Raw genomic sequence first — 20274 nt, forward strand, 5'->3', positions numbered from 1 at the left:
TTCTAGAGTATTCTTGAAGTAGCGCCAATCAAGAGGTGTATTACCACTGTTACTATATGAGCCAGAGAACCCTTGTGCTGGAGGACTGTCTTCAGAAACATGTGAATGACACAGTCAAATGCCTAACTGAAGTCAAATTATGAAAATGCACCAGGCAGACAACGCGACCTGGTGAGTGTGATCACATCCCTGTAACAGCAAAGGGCTGTATGAATATATCGCTGTTGAGTAGAGTAAAGGGCCAGTAATCACAGATGCATGACCCTCCAATCGGGTTTAGGGACCAGGATGATGACACTATCAAGGAAGGTGGCTGGGATCGTCGTTGTTAGGGACATCAGTTCACAACAGATGGATGCTCAAGTAGGTACCAACACATAACTAAAATACTTATAACATTCGAGGAGAAGACCATCAGGCCTGCGAACTTATCGGCAGTTCCCACCTTGAGAGCTTCTATGATTTCATCTGTGGTCATGTTATAATGTTCTGCTCGGATAGTGACATTTAACTTAACTTTCTATTGCATGGAGTTCATTTTGATGAAAGAATATAACAGTTGCCAACTTTACAAAATTTATTGACAACTGAATTGCATACTTGTCACGTTAACAAAAACACTGACTGACATACTTCACAGATCTCTTTGACAGACTGAAAACAACAACTCAACGATTAACTTCCAGCCTCGCTGAATCGCTTTATATAGAATTTTAACAATAAATTTCAAAATAACCCATTATTAATTTTGTACAATTTTAATGTTACAATTAAAATTTACAAAAGTAAAGAAATTGATGTTACAGCCGAATAAGGTATAAAATACAATATCATATTACATAACTTTTTTAGTATTATCTGTAGTTTTAAATATTAAAAATCAGTCTGAACTTTAATTACAGTTTGAATTTGATTACTAACATTCAATGGCAGTACAAATCTCATGCTTTATCTGACTACATACGTAAATTTTACAAATAAGGCCTTAAATTCCGAAAACCGGAAAGTTGTGTGGTGTAAACAATTGGAGAGTTAATTATAAATGTAATTACAAAGGATACTAATTACAGAAGAGGACATAAAAATAGATAACAAATGAAAATACATCGCTTGGTAATAACTTTTAAGCCGTTTCTCGAGATAATGATGTTCTCTGTGTCAACCCACCAATCAACTGCAGTTAAGGTAATTAGAGGTGACAACCACTTATGCCAACATTTCTTGATTAAACATGTAACTCAGCACCTGTACATAATTTTGTTAATGACAACAATCAAAAATGGCTGTGAGCACTATGGGACTTAACTGCTGAGGTCATCACTCCCCTAGAACTTAGAATTACTTAAACCTAACTAACCTAAGGACATCACACACATCCATGCCCGAGGCAGGATTCGAACCTGCGACCGTAACGGCCGCGCGGTTCCAGACTGTAGCGCCTAGAACCGCTCGGCCATCCCGGCCGGCTGACAACAATCCCCTGACAATCATGATAATATACGTCCTTCCAGAACATTCTATATGCTTTCACAATGAATATCAAGTGTTTTAGCAAACTGTAAAGAATGATATATATATATATATATATATATATATATATATATATATATATATATATATATATATATATATATATATATATAGGAAGCACTGACTCGTCCGACAGCCACCTGGATGCATAGAAGAAGGAAAGAGGGGGGGGGGGGGGGGTGATAAGATGGTATCAGTCTCTTCATTAGAGTCTTGGCTCTATCGTTATAATGTCTTCCTGAAGTTCTTAAACCACGTCCTCTGGTATATAGTGTTAACAGTGAGTGCCTCTACCTCCTCAATTAAATTTGGGAGATGTGGGATGGCAGCATACAGCGGCCAGGTGAAATATGCATGGAAAGCGTGATCAGTGGTGCATTGCATAATATATCGTCATCCTTCCGCATTGATGAGGTTGTATATGAGATCTTGACGACGAGGCCAGTGTTCTATGAGGAGGTGTTACATTGATGGTATTTTGTGAGTCATACAGTAATGGCAGCAGAACTGGACAAGAGTCCCTTCCAAATGTCATGTGAGTGAAGTGATCTGCACTTTAGCATGATGCATTATCGCCTGATGGAAAGGAGAAAATGTCATCGAAGTGCAGTCATGTAGATCTTGTAGTAGAAGTCCATGTTGCTCACATTCCAAGCCTTGACGTGTTAGCCATAACTCATCAATGCCTGCATAGAGCCGGTTTCATGCAGGATAGCCACCAGGATACGGTGGATGTCTAGGCAGGGTGACGCCAATGACAGAGGGCCCGCACATCCTCAGCAATCTGTCAGCAGTCAGGGACAGTCAGGTTGGCAATGTTTAATTTCCACAGTCCACAACTGTGCCACACCTGTTGATAAGTGAGAGTGACATTGCAAATGTAGGCCTCATGGTCAGAGAAAGCCAGAAGCTAAATTTTGGCATGTCGAGTGTCTCCAGCAAGGGAATGTGTGAGATATGTATAGTCACCTGGATAAATGCGCCGTATAGTACATGAAACCTGCATGGGTGCCATGAACCTCCACCTATGTGCTGATAAACTGAAGTTGGTCGATGATGACAGAGAGGGGTGCATGCAGGAAATGCCATGGGAGTTGATCAGTAGGCCCTTGTGTGGAGTAGAAGTCCCTACCGAGAACCACGTCATCCAGGAGACCCTAAAAATGTGACCTTACTTTGTCAGTAAAGAAGATGTGTTATTCTGACATTGACTGCAGCTGGACAGTGCATATACATTTGGGATCCAGAAACCAAACAGCGTGAGGGTCACACCCCTGGCATCAGAAAGGTACACGGGGCCTTGTGAGGAGGAGCAGGACTCCACTACCATTATCAGAGGCATGGGAGATGTGGGCCGTATAGCAAGTTGGAGCATAGAAATCAGTAATGATCGCTTCTCAGGGAAGGGCGATGTTGACATCAGCAGTGTACATGATGTCTCTGAACATTGCTAGTTTATGTGGAGCCTGAGTGATGGCCCGATTCATCATCATAATGTGGTAGTGTAGTGGATGGGCTCTCCCTAATGACACAGAGGGTCCTGCAGAGATGTCCAGCTGTTTTGAAACATTCAGTGCAACCACTGTGGCTGCAATCACTGGCTGGAAGCTGGGTTGGGCATCAACATGGCGCACACCCTGACAGGTGAACCAGCATCCCAATCTGCTACATCGTCAGCCGAGGAGATCAAAATTTGTGGCAGATGACTGCCACACCCATCGAGGGCTAAGGCTGGTGACACTGCCATGGTTAGATCTGGGGAACCTCCCTCCATGTAATCTGTCATTATCAGGTGGGATCACAGGCCATGGAAAGGATGCTCCCCAGACGGGACATTGGGAGCAGCCACTATTGTTGTCAGGGTGCTCAAAGTAGATCTGTGTCTGGAATCTGGTTGACTACCCATGATGCTACATGAAGAAGTGTGTTGTTGGTGGGCTTTGACTTTGCTTCTTTTGTTTTTGGGGTGCCCTCTGCTTTCAGAGGTGCTGTTCTTTGTTGGAATTTTGTCATCTGAACTTATGCCCATCTGAAGGAAAGCAGAGGTAGGCACCACACTTAGTTTGCTGTCCATTGCAGTGGACAGGCTGTTCATTGACCTCTGTAGAGTTGTTGGTCTCATTGCCATCAGAGGAGATGGTGCAAGTGAGGTCTCATTTGCTCCATCATTTCATAGGGGAAGTTCCAACAGGAGAACAGGTGTTTCCTGAAGTGACGCATTCATGTTGTGCATGGCTGATGCGCAGGTGTTACGTAAAGCAGTGACCATCAGTTTGGGAGCTATGTCACCAGTCGAGATCTGGAACAAATGACAACAGAGACAATCAGACCTAACATTGTCCTGTTGTCCACATCCGCATATGTCTTTGCTGGACATCGTACATGATGATGGCTCACGCACCATCTGTCAGCAGGTAGGATGGTACATGTTTTGACAGTTCAATCTGATCGCTCAGACACCATTTAAAATGTGGTATGTTGTGAACATCTGCCATTTTTCCGCAATGTGGCCCACAATGTTGCCAAAGGATCGGAAGGCTTCAACAATCACATATTGTGCCTTCTCAAAAGGGAGTTTGAACAGCCAAAATGTTCGAAAACCAGAACCAGTGTGGTCTTCCATCACCTCCCCAATTTGCCTGTCAGAATGTTTAAACTTTCGTCCGTGTGAGTGCTCTCGAACTACATCAGTGCATGCTTCCTCCATAGTCATTTTAATGTAGATGATGCTGCTGGTGATAGAGAAGTAAATACCTATCACTTCTTGTGAGACCAGGTGCAGCTCTTCACGAATGAACTGTTCAATTTCATAAGTGCATATTCATGTAATTTTGTCATGGAATGTAACTTAAGTGTCACTCAGTGGTAAGAGTGCAACATGAGGTACAATATTGATTAACACTATACAACACAAACACTGTGATGCACAAATAAACAACTTCATTAGCAGACCACTGCCTAGTGTGTATAGCTAGTCCACACATGACCATGGTCAAAAGCAACCAACACTCTTTTTGTTGCCACCCCATTACCCCTCCCCCCTCCTCCCTCTGAGGTTGAATATGTGCATCCCAACTGTCTGTGTGTAATGACTGAAGTTTTCTAAATGTTTGCAAATCATATAACTGAGCCAGGACTTGGATACCAGCCCAGTATTCACCTAGTAGGATGTGGGAAACCATCTAAAAAACAACATCCAGCGTTATTAATCCACCAGGCAGATTCGATCTGGGGCCATCAAACCTCCCTGTCATGGAATCAGCACTTTTAACACACATGGATATTCAGATGGGTTGTCCGAAAATACATAGTTTGGGCCCAAATATGCATCGAAGCTTCAGACTGGTGGTGTCAAGGTTTATTGAAACCCTTCCATCAGTATAAAATAGATGCAATGACTACACTTGTGAAACTTTTGTTGGGAGGAGCAGTAACCTCACAGTTCTTGCACGAAAACCCTTGTCTGAAAACCACTTGACGGGCACTGTTGTGCTTGCATGTTTGAGAATGGTTCACAAGTTCAGATATAGTGAATTCCATTATAGCACTATTCATGCTGTAATTGTAAAAAGAAGTGCAAAACTTTGAGATCTGTTTTAATGTAGAGTGTAAACAAGCAATGTAGAGACTGAAGCACAAAATGAAAAAAGTGTGGCTGTGCACTTGGTGTTTCAATTCTAGTGTAGCTTTGTGTGATAAGGAGATGTTACAAGAGTAAAATCCACGACAGTCATCACTGCACCCCACAGAAAACAATCAATACAGATAAGATATAGTGGTCACGGAACATGTCCTCTTCTACCAATACATTATTTCAGTATGAGGTGACCAGTGGTGTCACGGTTCTACATCAGAAAGAATTGCAATTATGTCATGTTCAGCAACATTACCAATGAATTTCCAGTAGTACCTTATTTAAAACAGTAGGAAGAAGGTATCTGAGAAAAATTAGATAGATTGGTCCTGTTAGTTGGGTTAGCATTAGATCTAGCCTAATGATGTGATCACAGTTTATCCCAGCTCATAACTCCGCACTGCACCTGTGCTGGTAACTTCTATAATTTACTGTAGATTTCTTGTACAGCCCTACAGAGTTGGACAAAATTATATAAACAGCAAGAGAAATGAATGCTTGAACATGAATGCAGATGCTAGCCAAGCCTGCTGGTTGTGCTCCTGTATTTGACCATAAACAGCAGCTGTGAATGTGTTGCAAGTGTTAGTCATGGCCAGAGCAGTGTTCTGTGTAGTTATGGGTGCTTTATGTTGGACCTAAATGAACTGGAACATAGGCAACCTCTTGGTGCATGTATGGCGAATGCCTCCATAGCCAAGGTAGCTGATGTGATTGGTGTTTCAAGATGCACAAAACTGAAAATTTACACCACATACAGGGAAAGTGGAAAAACATCATCCACTAAGTCACAATGTGTCCGAAAGTGTGTGTTGAATGATTGTGACAGATGGTCATTGATGAGGATTGTGACAAAAAATAAGAGGATGACAGCCACAAAAGTCACTGTAGAGCTGAATGTGGCATCTTCGAACTTTGTCAGCACGAAAACAACACAAAATAGAGCTCCATAAGCAAGGAACTAGAGGGTGAGTTGGAATATCAAAACCACTTGACAGTGATTCAAATGTCATGGCAGGAGAACATGGTGCGAAAGGCAAAAAATCTGAATTATGGAACTACGGAAGTAAGTCATTCAGTAGGAAGGGAACTTGCACACTGTCTCTAACTTCAGGCTGAGTTTACGTCCCAAGAATAAAATATGGCTGGGATTCAGTTATGATTTGTGCAGCAATACCGTGGTACTCCTTGGGTGCTGTGGATACTCTGTCAAGGATTATGTGATCACTTTGGCTTATGATGTCCATCCCATGGTACAATATTTGTTCCACAATGGTAATGCTGTGTTCCAAGACAACAGGGCCACTGTCCCACAGCTTCCATTAGCCAGGACTACTTTTGTGAGCACAAGGACCAATTGTCACATCTCCCCTGGCCACCACAGTCACTAGACCTCAGTATTATTGAGTCTTTGTGGACTGATTTGAAGAGAAGGATGCACTCCCACTATCCACCTCCACTACTGTTACCTGAACTTGACACAATTTTGCTGGTAGAATGGTGTAAGATTCTCTTTAAAATCATACAGGACTTGTATTTATCCATTCTGAGATGACTGGAAGCTATTTTGATGCCAACGTTTTTTACACCAAATTAGGCATGGTAATTTATTGTGCTTTTCGTTGGTGTTTCCACATTTTTGTCCACTGTCTGTATATTCCATATAATTGCAAACAAGCACAGATCATAACAATCTATAAAAAAAAGGAAGTGGAAGTTATTGACAGAACTACCATCATATATCACTCAGATTTATTTAAAGTAGAATCAGCTTGAGTTCCGAAAATGCTGAACATGGAAAACTCATCTCTATCATTACATACACTCATGAACCAAATGATTAGACCATCTGATTAATAATTCACTGGTCCACCACTGGACCACTGGAACACAATACAACAATGATAATGCATAGCATGGGTTTGACAAATTCTGGATTGCTTTCCAGAGAAGAAACAAAGATTTAGGGTTTAACACCTCATTAACAACACAGTTATTAAAAATGAAGCACAAACTCAGCTTATGAAAGGATATCAGCTGTGCTCTTTTCACAGGAACCATTCCAGCATTTACTTGCTTGGATCAATTTAGGGAAATCATGGGAAACTTAAATTGGGATGGCCAAATGGCGATTAAATAGTTGTCCTCCTGAAGGTGAGTATTTTCCAGAGAATGTGGCACTCAATGTCTACACACAGGTCACACCATTTGCTTAAATTACTGTTCAGTGGTCTTTTAGTTCAGGGATGGCACCCAATAGCACCTCAGATGTGTCCCACTAGGTTCAAATCAGGTGAATTTGTTGGCTAAGACATCAATGTGAGTCCATTATCATGCTCCTCAAACCACTATAACACAATTCTGGTCTTGTGACACAGATAGTTATTCTGCTGAAAGATCCCTTCCCCTTCGAAGAAAACGTCAGACATGAAGGTAATTAGCTGGTCCACAATCGTGTTCATGTAGTCCACAGTTGTCATGGTCCCTTTGGTTACTATCACAGGTCCCATGGAAGGCCTGGTGAATGTCCCCCATAGCATTGTACCTGGATTACCATGTACCCAGACACAACCATCAGCCTGTATTTTTTGGTTTCCAAAAAGCATTTGACTCAGTACCAAACCTACACTCACTGTCAAAAGCACAATCATATGGGGTATCAAGTGAAATTTGTGACTGGATTGAGGTGGATCCAACATGTTATCTTGGATGGAGAGTGTTAGTCAGGTGTAGAAGTAACTTCAAGTATGCCCCACAGAAGTGCATAGGACCTTTGCTGTTCATGTTGCATGTTAATGGCCTTGCATACAATATTTATAATAAAATCAAGCTTTTTGCAGATGATGCAGTTATCTATAATGAAGTACTATCTGAAAGAAACTGCATAAATATTGAGTCAGGTCTTAATAAGATTTCAAAGTGGTGCAGAGATTGGTAAATTGCTTTAACTGTTCAGAAATTGAAATTTTGCACTTCACAAAACGAAAAAATGCAGCATCCTATGACTATAATATCAGTGAGTCACTGTTGGAATTGGCCAACTCATACAAATATCTGGATGTAACACTTTGTAGGGATATGAAATGGAGTTCGAATGGTTCAAGTGGCTCTGAGCACTATGGGACTTAACATCTGAGGTCATCAGTCCCCTAGAACTTAGAACTACATAAACCTAACTAACCTAAGGACATCACGCACATCCATGCCTGAGGCAGGATTCGAACCTGCGACCGTAGCAGTCGCGCGGTTCCAGACTGAAGCGTTCCTTTGAAAGGGCACGGCCGATTTCTTTCCCAATCCTTCCCTAACCCGAGCTTGCGCTCTGTCTCTAATGACCTCGTTGTCGACGGGACGTTAAACACTAACCACCACCACCATCACCACCAGACTGAAGCGGCTAGAACCACTCGGCCACAGTGGCCGGCCGAAATGGAGTGATCACATAGTTTCAGTCATGGGTGAAGCAGTTGGTAGATCTCAGTTTACTGATAGAATACTGTCAATTTACAAAGGAGATAGCTTACAAAACACTTGTACGAATAGTTCTAGAATATTTCTCAAGTGTATGGGACCCATCCCGGACAGGACTAACAGGTTATTAAACATATACAGATAAGGGCAGCACAAATAGTCTCAGGTTTGTTTAATCTGTGGGAGAGTATTACATAGCTGCTGAAGGAACTGAACTGGAAGACTCTTGAAGATAGATATAAACAATTCTGAGAACGTCTATTAACAAAGTTTCAAGAACCAGCTTTAAATGACTACTCTAGGAACTTACTAATACTCCCTATGTATCACTCACATAGGGATCATGAAGATAAGATTCGAATAATTACTGCATGCACAGAGGCATTTGGGCCATCATTCTTCCTGCACTCCATACATGAATGGAACAGAAAGAAACCCTAATAACTGGTACAGTGGGATGTACCCTCCACCATGCACATCATGGTCATTTGCAGAGTATAGATGTAGATGCAGATATAGGCCAGTGTAACAACGATCATAATTCATCTGACCAGCAGAAACATTTCAATTGATCCGCATTCCAATCTCAATGGTCTCGTGTCTGCTGGAGTTGTAATTGATCATGTCATTAGGTCAACTTAGGAACAACTAAGGGGTGACAGCTACAGAGTCCCACATTCAACATAGTGCTCTGTAACACTTGAGCCTGCACCACCATTGTACTCTGTTATCAAATCTGACACACTTTGCCACTTACCTCTACATTCTGTGATGAGGCACCAATGTCCAACACTTTCTCATCTTTCCCTGGTTTGACCATTCTTCAACCAGTTTCCAAATATCCCCAAAACAACCAAACAGCTTCACTATTTCTAAAGTGCTCATTCCTCGGGACTGGGCCATGACAATCTGGTCTTTGTCAAAGTCACTTATATCAATGGATTTTCCTATTTGTGGCCTTTATCATCACAAGATTGATGTCTGATTTGTGTCTACTCCACTTACATAGTTTCCTTATTGTGTTTTGTGCCCACAGTGCTACCAGGCAACATTTAGTCTTACTATGAGCAGCAATCATTATGTTTAGGCTCGTCAGTGCACATTCTCTCTATCATGCATAGAGGAAATCAATTTGATTCACTTTCTCTAGACTTTTGGAGGGTATCTGATTCAGTACCTTTGGGATCGCTTACTAGTTTTGCATCTGCATCAAAAATTGCCTAACAGGCAGGATGTAGCCCATTATTCTGGATGGAGAGTTGTGTACAGACACTAAAGTAGTATCTAATGTACCCCAGGAAGGTGTAATAGATTCATTACTGAAACTTCCTGGGAGATTAAAACTGTGTGCCGGACCGAGACTCAAATTCGGGACCTTTGCCTTTCGCGGACAAGTGCTCTACTAACTGAGCTACCCAGTCACGACTCACACCCCGTCCTCACAGCTTTACTTCTGCCAGTATCTCATTTCCTACCTTCCAAACTTTACAGAAGCTCTTCTGAAAACTTTGCAGAGCTAGCACTCCTGAAAGAAAGGATACTGCGGAGACATGGCTTAGCCACAGCCTGGGGGATGTTTCCAGAATGAGATTTTCACTCTGCAGTTGTGTGTGCGCTGATATGAAACTTCCTGGCAGATTAAAACTGTGTGCCAGACCGATACTCGAATTGGGGACCTTTGCCTTTTGTGGGCAAAGGTCCCGAATACGAGTCTCAGTCCGGTACACAGTTTTAATCTGCCACAAAGTTTCATATCAGCGCACACTCTGCTGCAGAGTGAAAATCTCATTCTAGGGTCATTACTGTTAAGGTTATGTATCAATGTTTTAGCAGGTAGTGTGCGCAGGTGATGGGGTTATCTATGAGGAAATACTTTTGTATCAAAATTTAGTAATTTCTCGTTAGATCACCACAAAATATGACCCTGGTACAAAGACTGACAGCTACCTTATGCAGAGAAATGCAGAGATGTGCAACACACAAATTGTAAAATTGTGGTATTCTTTGGTAGAAGGGCAATGAATCCCTGCTACATTCAGTTATGTTGAACATAACAAATATTGAATGTACATTAATTTACGATAGCGTATGTTACAAAATATATTCCTATTGACTAATGTAGAACCTTTTGAAAAATCTGTTATGATAAGACAGGTGAAAATGCTAGGTTTTTCATCAAATTCAACACACACTTTTCATTCCAGTGTCCTTCTCATAGCCAACGGAGTTGAATGTTGGGTGACTGAATACTGATCAGACTGCTAAATAGCAAAAACACATTTTATTGACTTCTCACTGTGATACACAGTTAAGAAAGAAATCTTCAAGTTATTGGAGATGCAGCATCTGTGCTTGTTTTACAAACCACCTGGACACTCGCATTTGGTGTCTCACAAAGTCACTAATAATCTAAACAAGTACAGCCGGGTAGAAATTTTAACCATTCAGTCTCATAACTGTTGTGTTGACACTCTTGGAGGGGTAGATGGTGCACTTCTACACAGCATTACAGTTCAACATTATACATAATCACTATGCATTTGTACACACTTGCACCATCATTGAACGCAGTCTGGAAAAATTCAGGATTGTGCTTCTTGACCCAAGATTTTAAAGTGATTTTAACCTCATCCATGAAGAAAGCATATGGGGACTGTAATGTACGTGAGCAATGTGCAGCTTGGGATGAAGAAATCTGTTAATGCAGAAACGTATATCACAGATAAACTGCACAGTGGCTGGCACAGATGCCAAGTGAGGGCATGCTGATGAAGTATTCAAAGAGACAGATATGTTAAGCATTTGTAATCAACAACGAAACCTGGATTTTTAAAATAATGGGTCAAGAAACAAAACCATGATTTTTCCCAAACTGGTTTTGATGCTTTGTTCAGCAAAGGCACAAATGTGTAGAAATGCATGGTGAGTATGTTGAATGGTAGTTTGTTTAGAGGATAGTTCAGCATACGATCTGTACTAATTCCACTGTTATATATTCACTATTAATTTTTTTTTTATACGAAACTATTACTTTTTGATCCAACCTCATATAATTGTTTTCAGTAGGTCTATGGTTGCACTGAAGGGTAAGCTTACTAGTAAGGCCTGTGAAATAAATTTACATGACTATTTTCATTCGTTGTTGAAGAAGGCCCCGGCTGTTCTCAGCAGGACATTAACTCATTCGAGATGAAAAGACAAGACAGAAAACGCCCATGTTTTGATGACCATCAGAGTAAAGTACCTGGTCTTCCTTGGTGTCCTTAACCATAGAATCTAAGTATTATTTAGCCATTGTTGCCTCTTCTGGGAAAACAATAAACAACGTGGCAGTGAAAGTCTATTTGTGAGCAAAATGCAAAACCATGTTGACAACCATTCATGATTTATAAGTGTCCGTTCTCATATTCATCTGGATTGTTTTGTATGCCAAATAAAGATGCATAGACCTACCACATTACAAGAATCTTTGTGCTATTGTTTACAAGGCCTGTGTGAGTAAAGTATCATGTACTGCTGTAGTTGCTAAAAATAAATCATTATGTTAAACGTATTCAGTTTATCATCATATAGTGTTAGAGCTCTGGTATTTCATAAATAATTTCATAATCCTTGCATAATCTATTCCTTCTTGCTTTTTAGGAGACGAATCATGTTGTACTGCTGGTGGGTTATGGTGTAGATGATGAGACTAATGAGAAGTATTGGATAGTGAAGAACAGCTGGGGAGAGGAATGGGGTGAAAATGGATACTTCAGAATCATTCGTGGCGTCAATGAGGTCGGCATTGAAAGTCTGCCTTTTGAAGCCACGCCCATCCCTTGAGCTACTAGTGCCAAATTTGTCACTAAAAGCATTTACTAGCAAAAGATTGAGCCTGTAAGTTGTGATTCACACCGTTTTATATTTATGCAGCAAATAGTCTTTTTCAATAACAATGTGTTCATCTGAAAATGTGATAAGCATTTGATTGCAAATGTAAGAGTTTTCATGTTCACTTTAATTTCAAAATGGATGTTTTCAGTGTACTGTGGTCTTTTGTAGCTTCAAACAGAATTTTGCTAATTGATGATACAAAAGTTCAGAAACATTAAACATATATGTTTGCTGCTTGAACATAAAAATTAAAAAACACCAATAATTAGACAAATAATGTAGAACATGCCAAAGTGTTTAACAGATGCAAAATGTAAAATTTAGAGACTTCAAGTGGTATGAGAAAATAAAGAATTGATTACAAAAAGCGGAGATTATCTGTAGTGTGAATTCCTCTTTCTCGTGTAAATAAGATGTGCAACAGACTTTTAAATTGTTCAGTTTCTGAAACTAGTTAAGAATGTGGTGTGCGTGCATGCGCGCGCGCGCACATGTGTGTGTGTGTGTGTGTGTGTGTGTGTGTGTGTGTGTGTGTGTGTGTGACAGAAAATCTTATTTATTTATTGGACTTAATCATAAACTTTTTACTGTGACTCAGTACCATACCTGAAGCATGCCAAAGTAGAAAACAGGACCGCTTTCATGACTACCGATGAACATTAAAAGCCTTGTTTCTGTTTCGATTGATGTAATAAATGCAGAGATATATTGTTTTACTCATCTTCAGTCTTGTTAAATAACTGAAATATGGGGTGATAATGTTTCTGCTAAGTGTTGCATGTTTTTATAAGATTCTCTCTGTGTTCAAGCAGTGTAAGATTTGAGTAATAACATGAGGTTTTAGAAGTTAGCACCATTTTCACAGACAAAGCCATGTCTCACACTAGCAGGTGAGACATGTAGAAACCTGTCAGTAGGAACTTGACAAGCATTTCATTTTGTCTGCTCTACCTCCTAACACAAATTCATTTGAAACTGAACAGTATTTAACTCCCACTCCATCTCTAGGAATTCATTTACTGAAAACAAAAGCCACAGGCTTTGATTCTATAGAAACCCCGACACACACACACACAGAGAGAGAGAGAGAGAGAGAGAGAGAGAGAGAGAGAGAGAGAGAGAAATATCCAGGCATATGGCGTTTGCCTAATATTCTGTGTCTTACTATGGGTCATGAACTTAGTAACGTATTTTTAAGAAATCAACTTTCTCTCTTATGTTAGGAGCAACAAATCAAAAAGAATAAATAATTGTTTTGTACACTTAATCACACAACATGATCAGTGCATACAATTCCCCGAAGTGCGCTATAGTAGGAAGTATTGTGCCCAGCGAGTTTTCTCTCTTGCGCCTCGAAATCTTTTGGATAATCATGAAATGGAATCTTTTGATGCAATGAGAAACCCTTACTTCCTTCACTCATGACACTGTTTTGCGCCAGCTGTACTAAAATCTACATCATCCAAATTTCTAAGTATGGCATTTATAGTTTCACTTACTACAGTGTAAATATGTTTCATAGTAATACTTTGTCAAATCTGTATAAGAATAAATCTGCCTGCAGCAGTCAGCTTCAGAGAACGTCTTCTATGTAAATCAGAGAAAGGACTAAAATGAGTAGGAAGGTAGTTTACAATTTTATGAGATGTCATTTTATTTACTTTTTTAATATGTGTTGTTTTGTTTAATGTCTGAAAGGTTTAGTGAATGATTCATTAAGCTGTATAAAATGCTCAAAATGCCTTAACTTTTGCAAAATCAGAAAGATCATATCTGATAAAAATCCCATCATCCACACCAGACCTGCCAAAATAAAACAAATTTTAACATGTGTTAATGTTTCCCTCACAAAGAAATTTAAAAAAATCTCATCTCTGAAATTCAGGCCAGGTTACCTCCATCAAATATCTGGAGTCCTGAGTTGGGCTCTTGATCCAGCACATAGTTTTAAGCTTGCAAGAAGTTTCTTATGTGAAACTGAATGGAAAGGTGGCGGTTTGATCCAACAAAAATGTAATAGTTGCTGTGTCCTGCTACCAGGGCGTGTGAGTGTGAGTGCAGCAAGTGTGGTGTCACCATGCATGTGCAACTGAATCGGCTGCCAACTGTATCAGCACGGGCCACCCGCTGGAGTCCTCCTATGGGAGTAGGGTGCAGCATGGCACGGTCTCCGCCACCACAATCTGCTGGTGACTTGCACATATGTATGCACAGAGTAGCGCTGACTGACCTCTCTCTGTGTTATTCTAATTTGTATCTCTCACATCAGTGTGCCGTGTCTTGTGGAGTCCCAAGAGGATATTTTTGTCATGGTTCAGAGATTATGAATAAAGCCATATTTGTGAGACTTGGATTGGTTTTGTGTATTGCTTGGTTACTACAAAACTGGTGATGAGTTTGGAATGTGTGGTTTCATCGGGTTTATTCATCACGGATGCTGTGCTACCAGCATATTTCAACTGTGACTTCCATTCCACTGGTCCATCTACTCACTTTTCCTCTGTATGATGATTCACCCAAGGGTTGGATAGTTTATAGAAAAAGACTTGGACAGCATTTTTTGGCTTTCAGTGTGACAAACTCGAATTTGTGCAAAGCCTTCTTCCTCTTGTGGATTCCACCTAAGATGTATCAATTACTGTGTCAGGTTGCCCCTTTTCAGTAACCAGCTGCTCTTACTTTTGATCAAATGTACAGTTTATTGTCCAGCTACCACTACAAATGAACACGTCATAGTGGCACGAGTTGAATCCCACCAATGTCGCAAGAAACCAAACCTGTCACACAGGCCTGGGCAGCTGAACTTCACGATCTTAGCCGTAAGTCTCAGTTCATTACTGAGGCTCATAATGACTTATGCAGACTCTATGGTGTGTGGTGGAATTATCTGTTTAGCTATGGACAAGGAAATGCGCCAGAAGGCTCTACTCTATGAAACCACTGAAACCATCACCCCCCCCCTTCCCCACTTGCTGAAGTTTTGCAAATAGCACACTCTTTTGTGGTTTCTCAGGCAGCAGGTGACCAAATTGAAGCATGGGGTGATGTAGCAGTAGTGTCACAAGACATGCCTACTAGGATGTCGGACAACTCACACAAGGAAGTGGCAGTGGCAGCGGTAAACATGTGGGCCCATCACCAAGCTCACCAAGGCCAGACTTAGCAGCCGCAACCACCGCAGCACCAGCATCAGTGTTCTCTGTTTCCATCTTGTCCTTTCTGGTTTGTCCAGCAAAAATATTCAGAGTGCACTAAGCACTGAACCACCTGCAATGCTTTCCAGAAGCAAGGCCACATCGCCGCCATGTGTTGTTCACTGCAGGTTGCTCAGGGTATACACATGGATGTAAACTGCATCGCTCCAATGATAGTAACTTCTTCCAAGCTCTTTATTGAGTTAAGTGTTTTTTGCCAAGTGTTTTGGCTGCAGTTTGACACAGGTGCTGCAGTGACATTACTGATTTCTCAAACCTATGTTAGTTTAGGCTAGCTGTCGTTGATAGCTGTCACATGGAAGCTGGTCAGTTATAACAAACAATTAGCTGTTGGAACAATTTATGGCATCTGCCTCTTGCAAGTCATAGGTTTCTTCCATTACATTTTTGGTGGTAGCTGATATCAGTGTTGAGAATTTGTTCGGGACGGATGCAGTTCAGGCATTTGGATTTACTACCACCAACGCAGTTCACTTTGTGTCTGATCAGGTACCAAATTCTCAATTGGAAACACCATGTGGGAAGTTTTCAGACTTGTTTTGGAAGATATAGGGTGTGCTACGAATATTTCTGCTCCTGTTTCTTTGAAATCCATAGCTTGAACTCATTTTTGTCACGTGCATCCTATTCCTCTTGCCCCAAAAGATCAAGTGAAAGCAGAATTTGACAGATTTCGGTTCCTAGGGGTGGTACAACCTGTTGTGGCTAGTGAATGGTCATTTCCACTGATTGTAGTTCAAAAGCTAAGGGGAAAACTTTGCTTTCGTGGTGACTTCAGTACTGCTGTCAATGCACAGTCAGTTGAGGATACATATCATTTTCCACACCGGGAGCAACTATTGGCGGAAATATTAGGTGGCCAGCACTGTTGTAAAATTGATTTGATACACATATTTGCACCTCCCTTGATTTTTAGAGCAATTGACTCTGCTTGTCCTCGGTTGGATTAATTATCTGGATGATATTGTTGTCACGAGCTCCTTCGTGGCCAGTCACTTGAAAAATTTGTGCACTTTGTTTCCTGTCTTACAATCCATGGGCTTACAGCATAAAAAGGGAGGTAATGACAGTGGCACGTAAAGTGCCCTCCGCCACACACCGTTGGGTGGCTTGCGGAGTATCAATGTAGATGTAGATAACATCATGAAATCTCAGTTGCTTTTTTTTTTTTTTTTTTTTTTTTTTTTTAAAAAAAAAAAACCTTCTACTGTTTATTTGAGGATTGAGGTCTCATGGGATGACGTTCACTCTCTGCCAGAGCATATCTGCACTGTTACATCTATGCCTTGCCCCTTGTCCATGAAGTAGCTTCAGGCCTTCCTAGTGAAGATAGCCTGTCAGGGGGTGGCCACATTGGCCCACCCATTCCATGCCTTGTTAGGCAATAATGAACCTTTCTGATGGAGCCCAGATTGCGAACATGCTTTTCAAATGTTGAAATCCAAACTCCTCTCGGCCCCTTATTTAGCTACGTTCTCTACGGACCAGCATATGGTTTTGGTGGCTGACTCCACACAGTAGGCCTTGGCATGGTCCTAGCACACCAATATGCTGGCAGGTCTGAATGATTGGTTGCTTTCGCCTCTAAATCTCTCAATCTGGCCCATTGGCATTACTCTAGGTGGAAAAAGAGGCTCTTGTCATCTATTCTCTCAGGAAATTTCATGATTTTTTTTTTTATGTCTCCAAGTTTCACCTTATTACTGACCATAAACCCTTTGTTGCCACGCTTAACTTCCTTGCCTAAAAACGCAGCACACTGCCTACAATGCTGGATGCGGTTCTTGTCTTGCTACAATTACGAAATCCATTTTTGACCTGTGTCTAAACATGCCAATGCGGAGGTGGTGTCCCTCATTCCTATGGGTCCTGATCTCTTCTCTGATCACGAATAATTGCTTTGCTTCCATCTTGATACTGAAACACAGGCCACTGTCAAGGGTTTCACATTTACGAGCTCAAGCATAGCAGCTGCTGCTGCTGCTGTCAACCCAGTTCTCCACCAGGTGGTCCGATTTGTTCAACAGGTCTGGCCAGATAAACCACTGTATGGCCTCTCTGTTTTTGACTGTGTTTTGCTGTTGTCCACCGAAGACTTCTCTTCCAGAGAAGTCATTCCTGCCGCATTACAGTGTGAGGTTCTACACCTTCTCCATCAGGGCCATTGGGGAGTTTCACGCACTAAACTGTTAGCTAGGCGACATGTTTTTTGGCCAGGCATTGATGTCAGAACTGTCCATTCTGTCACGGCTTATGAGCAGTGTGCCCAAGAACAGGGAGGTCCCAGGGCGTCCACATCCCGCTGGCCTGCTCCCAGCCAGCCACTGGAACACAGTCATGCAGACTTTGCAAGTCTGTTCCTGAATTCCTATTGCCTCTTGGCTGTGGGTGCATTTTCCCAGTTTCTTTACATTCTCCTGTGTGTGCTGACATCAGCTAAGGTCACAATTTGCATGCTTTTGAAGATTTTCTTTTTCCTTTTTGAGGAGTTGCCTTGTACCTTAGTTTTGATAATGGCCCCATTTCTTTTTTCACGCCATTTAATTGATATGTCCCTTCAATCAAACGGTGAGGAGGAACAACTAGTGTGTACATTCAAGTCCCAAATGAAAAAGTTTATTGTGAATTCTCTGCTGGATGACGCCCTTCTCCATTTTCTGAGCATGAGCACCTAACGCTACACGGCTATGAAGGGTTGGAGCCCGGCTGAGTTGCTTCATGGCCAGCAGCCATACACGTTCTTCCACCTTCTGCGGCCTATGCCACACCTGGCATTGGCAGATTTGTCTGGCAACTTTGTGCCAGGATCGCCAGTGTCGGTTCATGGATTTGACCACTGGCCCAAGTGGATACCAGGGACTTTTGTCTCCCACCGGGGATTTCATCTCTGTGATGTCTGTATGGCCGGTGGGTGGACTGGTGGCTCACCACTTTGATTGGGTGGGCTCCCAGTCACCGCCGGAAGCTACCAGTTCATGGGCGCAGCCCACCCCACTGCCCTCAGCCTCGAGCCCATTGTTGCCTACCTTGGAGGCATCCACATCCAATTGGCACCTCCTCCAAGGGTGGTGGCCTAGGTTTCCAGCTTCCTAGCACCGTGCGCTGGTCCATCTCTGGCCTCTGGTCCACTGCCGCAGCCTGCTGTTTCAGCTGGGCCGCCTCCACCAGCTGCCAAACCATCTTCGTCACACCCATCGCCACTGATGGATCCAGACCCATCTCCTCCACACTGGGACCTGCCTGCTGATGTTGAGGTGATGGCACCCTCATCTTCAGTACTGTCGTTGGTCACTGTGCAGGCCCACGGCAAGCCCACAACCCTGCGCGTTCTAGCCCTATACTTGGTGCCCAATCAGGACATCATCCCACCCCCCACCATCAGCACCAGTTCCACCACTCTGGAACCGATGGATGTCTTTCTTGTAGGGCCACCAGCATCTCCTCCACTGCCTGGGCACCCACTTCACATGAGGGAGAGATGTGCTGTATCCTGCTATGTATGCTGTGTATGAGTGTGAGTGTCACAGTACATGTGAGCTTCAATCGGCTGCCAATTGTATCAACACTTCTGGCCACCTGTAGGAGGTGTGCACATGGCGCAGTGTCCACCAAGCCGTCTAATAGCATCTCGCGCATAATTATATACCAGGTGATCAAAAAGACAGTATAAATTTGAAAACTGAATCAATCACAGCATAATGTAGATAGAGGGGTATAAATTGACACACAAGCTTGGAATGACATGGGGTTTTATTACAACCAAGCAAATACAAAAGTTCAAAAAATGTCTGACAGATCTGATCAGAGTAACAATAATTAGCATAACAAAGTAAGACAAAGCAAAAATGATGTTCTCTACAGGAAATGCTCAATATGTCCACCATCATTCCTCAACAATAGCTGTAGTCGAGGAATAATGTTGTGAACAGAACTGTAAAGCATGTCTGGAGTTATGGTGAGGCATTGGCGTCGGATGTTGTCTTTCAGCATCCCTAGGATGTCCGTCGATCACGATACACTTGCGACTTCAGGTAACCCCAAAGCCAATAATCGCACGGACTGAGGTCTGGGGACCTGGGAGGCCAAGCACGACGAAAGTGGCGGCTGAGCACACGATCATCACCAAACGATGTGCACAAGAGATCTTTCACGCATCTAGCTATATGGGGTGGAGCGCCATTCTGCATAAACATTGTACATTCCAGCAGGTGTTTATCAGCCAGGCTGGGGATGATGTGATTCTGTAACATATCGGCGTACCTCTCACCCACCACGATAGCAGTTACAAAACTGAATCACACATTTCCTCGAAGAAAAAAGGCCCGATAATGGTAGATATGGTAAATCCAACCCATACCGTGACTTTCTCGTCGTGCAATGGAGTTTCCACGACAGTTCTAGGATTTTCAGTAGCCCAAATTTTGCAGTTGTGGGCATTGACAGACCCTCGGAGCATTAAATGAGCTTCATCGGTGCATAAGACGTTACTCAACCAATCGTCATCTTCTGCCATATTTTGAAACGCCCACACCGCAAATGCCCTCCGCT

The 20274-nt window shown here is 42.1% G+C and overlaps 1 protein-coding gene across 1 annotated transcript in view; it reads left to right on the forward strand.

Annotated features, from left to right (window-relative positions):
* LOC126417261 (dipeptidyl peptidase 1-like) overlaps positions 1-12460 on the forward strand; it is a 57588-nt gene extending 45128 nt beyond the window's left edge. Inside the window, exon 9 of the mRNA XM_050085109.1 lies at positions 12278-12460. Coding sequence (XP_049941066.1) covers positions 12278-12460 — 183 coding nt within the window. The remainder of the gene's footprint in view (positions 1-12277) is intronic.
* Positions 12461-20274: the final 7814 nt, after the last annotated feature.

The sequence above is a fragment of the Schistocerca serialis genome, chromosome 1 (genome assembly GCF_023864345.2).
Source record: "Schistocerca serialis cubense isolate TAMUIC-IGC-003099 chromosome 1, iqSchSeri2.2, whole genome shotgun sequence".
NCBI lineage: Eukaryota > Metazoa > Arthropoda > Insecta > Orthoptera > Acrididae > Schistocerca > Schistocerca serialis.